Source organism: Lactuca saligna, chromosome 1 (genome assembly GCF_052625555.1).
Source record: "Lactuca saligna cultivar CGN05327 chromosome 1, ASM5262555v1, whole genome shotgun sequence".
Classification (NCBI taxonomy): Eukaryota; Viridiplantae; Streptophyta; class Magnoliopsida; order Asterales; family Asteraceae; genus Lactuca; species Lactuca saligna.
In genome coordinates, this window is record NC_136417.1 from 68,552,722 (window position 1) to 68,556,548 (window position 3,827).

General features: G+C 33.7%; 1 protein-coding gene across 1 annotated transcript; it reads right to left on the minus strand.

Moving 5' to 3' along the window:
- Positions 1 to 1,876: 1,876 nt before the first annotated feature.
- LOC145007964 (uncharacterized) lies at positions 1,877 to 2,368 on the minus strand. Its single transcript, XM_078966577.1, has one exon. The coding sequence runs from the start codon at positions 2,366 to 2,368 to the stop codon at positions 1,877 to 1,879; it is 492 nt and encodes a 163-aa protein (XP_078822703.1).
- Between the last annotated feature and the right edge of the window lie 1,459 nt (positions 2,369 to 3,827).

The window sequence follows — 3,827 nt, forward strand, 5'->3', positions numbered from 1 at the left end:
TCCATTATCTCCGTATGTTACTGCAGGACCAGTTTTCTTGACATAGTCTTCCAGGAGAGACTTGTATCCTGTCATATATCTTGAGCAACCGCTATCTAAGTACCAAAGATGCTCCTGACTCTGCAGTGCTGAGAAACTAGTTAGAACACACTGACCCATTGTAAGATGGGTCATTCACAAAGTTATTTGTCAATATATTATAACACTCTTTAGGAAGACAGTTTAAAGAATTTGATTTGAGAGTCCATCTTTCATTTCTAACTTTGATGTTATCAGCTCTTAATGATGTTTTATCAAACTTGCATTCACTGATTTTGTGAGTCGTGTCACCACATCTGTAGCAAATTCTAGTACCAAAGTTTTTCTTGGTAAGCACATTTCTAGATTTAACACATTTATATTTGAAAGATTCACCAAGTGAACTTTGAGTCCTTTTATTTGACATTGAATTATTAAAGAATTCAGTGTCAGAAGAACTAAAATTAGTGATGGATGAAGAACTGACATCAGTATCAGATTTAGACTTATGTACCGAAACACTGCAATCAGGATATTGTTTAAGTTGTTCATGAACAACATGAAACACTCCGTTTGAGATAGGAAATGCGATAATATTTTCAGTGAGAGGAGTTGGTCTCTCAAGATGTGCAGGGTAAGAAGTAGGATCAATTCCGGTAATTTCAATATTACACTCAGTAACACCATTAGAATCAGTAACACAGTGTTCATCAATGAGACTCTGATTAATAAAGGTGTTGCTGATAAATTTGTTTTTGAAACTATCTTTTAATTCATTCATGGAATAAAATTTAGCTTCAACAAAATTTCCCCCAAGGATTTTCTCACATGAATGAGGTATTTGAGCAGAAATAACATAATTAGCATTTTTGTGAGATTTAGCCCAAAGCTTTAAAATAGTTTGTTCTTTGTTCAAGAGGTCTTTAACTTTATCAATTTCAGCAGATAATGAGGAATTTGATAAACAAGTAACTCTTAGATTTTCCTGAGTAGTGTCAATAATGTTATTTTTTAAGAATAGTTCAGTTTTAAGAAGATCAATTTGATTCTGCATATCTCTTATGATTTGATTCTTCTTAGAATTAAGAACACCTAAATACTCAAACATTTTGATTTTTTCATTCATTGAATATGAAACAAAGTTTTGAACCTGATACATTGAAGGAGAGTCAGTGTTGTGCTTCCTGGAGTTTTCAACTGCATCAGACATATCAGCATCAAACGAACTGTTGCTGACTTTACATTCATCAGTGTCTTCTATCTTGACCATCAGACATTTAACTTCATCATCTAATGACTCCTCATCAGTCTTCCATTTTTCTTCTTCAGCGACAAGAACTTTATGTTCCAAGTTCTCTGCTTTCAATTTCTCAACCAACTTGTTGTACTTCTGCTTCCAGTATTCATCTGAGCTTTGGGTTCTTTTCTTGCATTCTTTTGCAAAATGATCAGTGCTACCACAGTTAAAGCACTGAACTTTCCCTTTCCTTTCAGTACCATGTTTCTTGTCAACATATGATCTTTTTGAAGATTTCCCACTCATCTTCTTCTGAAATTTTGAGAAATTTCGGCCTGATTTCTCAAAAGTCTTCACAATCAAGGCCGCACTAGCAACAACCTTTTCGAGATCATCAATCTCACTTTTAGAAGAATCAGTGTCTGAATGGTTTTCAGTGTCTGACTCTGACACTTGCTTTTTGTTTGAGAATAATGCTATTGATGACTCACGCTGAGAATCCTTCATCAGCTCCTTTATCTGAAGCTTGGATTCCTCATAGTATCGAAGGTTTCCATAGAGACTTTGTAAGTCCATAGTGCTGATCTTCTCACTATTTTTCAGCATATCAACATGATTCTCCTAACCTGCACCCAAAGAATCCAAAAACTTCTGCACTAGAACAGTTCGATGCTTCAACTGATTTAGTCTCCGCATATCATTAACAAGAGTATTAAACCTATTAAAGGTTTGAGTCAGGGTTTCACCAACCAGCCCAAAAAAATGTTCATACCTTCTGTTTAGATCATTTATTTGAGTAGCCTTGACTTCTTTAGTGCCTTCAAAAGATACAGTCAGCGTGTCAATCATCTCTTTTGCTGAGATGCAATTCTGAACCAGCCCAAAGATATTGTATGGCAAAGCATAGCTGATTGCAGCCCGAGCACGAACATTTAGACCATTCTTTCTTTTGTCATCTGCTGTCCAGTTTTCTCTAGGTGTTTTCTTCATGGCACCATCAGGAACATTGTTTTTCAAGGGCTGATACATTGGAACATATGGACCTTTTTCGATGATGTCCAACATGTCTTCATCTACAGATTCTAATGCATAGAGAGCCTTTATTTTCCACATAGAAAAATTGGTTTCATCAAACGGAGGAATTTTAGCAGAAGGATGATTTGATGAGTTTGAAGAGGAAGAGGATGAAGCCATTTGTTTGATAAAAGAAACCCGCTCTGATACCAATTGAAAGAACCTTAGATCTAATGATTTATCAAACAATGACTATTAATAAGAACAATGAAGTATCACAAAGAACTTTCACTAAGAATGATAATCTCACAAAGAGATTATTGTTCGCACAAAGCGGCTATTAGGGTTTGTGAAAGACAACCTCTTCACAAACTTGTACAAAAGACTATATAGAACTATTATAGACAATCCCTACAAATCAGGGATGTTCCAGCTAACTAATAAACGATAACTATGGAAACAAGATAAATACTAAATCTGTTACAATAAAAGATATACACTGAACAACTTGGATACTGACGTTGATGGTGACGCTGGATTACGTGCTGATGCTGAGTGATCAGTTTCAAACATCATCATATTATAAGGTTCGACCTTACAGTTATCAACCTTCTTAGTTTGAAATGAATTTGAATATATGATTTAGAGTTACTAGAGCATAAGTCTAAAACTCGATTGGGAATGAAGTATGACTCATCTCTTGATCGTACCATTTCCAACAATATTCGATTCCTCTTTTTAGTCATGCAATTTCACTAAGATGTTCTATTCGAGGATCAATTGTGATATAATTCCAAAATCACTAAGCTAATTGTAAAATATTAAACTAATGTAATCTCATTTCCTTTTGGATTCGGGAATCTTTTATCTTTCTGACTAATAGATTCTTCTGTTCGTGCTGCTACTCTTTTAATCTTTTCAAAGTATTTGAATTATGCTTAATCTTATAAACACAACTACTTAAGCATCAGTAAATCATAAGATTTCATAAAAACATGTACAAGATCCATTAGTCCATCACTTGCCTCACATAAACATGTGAACAATGACTCTGTCATAATTTCTTTAAAACTCTTATGCATCATCCAATTCAAATTGTGTGACTCCAAGTTTCTATCATATTGAAACTTGGTGATGATATTTCCTTTCACTTTGTCAAATATGACAATAACACAAGCACATTTTAGAAGATTCAATATCCATTATTAATATTGCTATTATTAGAAATATAATTAACATACTTATTTATGCCATTGCAAAGAAATAAATATGAGGCAACTAAGCAATCCAAAACTTCACCCTTTTTTTTGAAATAAAACGAAAAATGGAACTTTTCCTTACAATGCATAAAATGAAAAACTATGTTTGAATAACAATCTATTAAATTATCCTTACTTATTAGTAGTATCTTAAAATTATGACCATCGAGCTATGTGACAAAAGTCCATCTCTCATGATCATATTCAACTTGCTCTCCTCAAGCTTCCTTATTTCTGTTAGATCTTGCAATACCACCAAAATGTGATCATCACATCATGTATTAAGAGTCTATGAATAG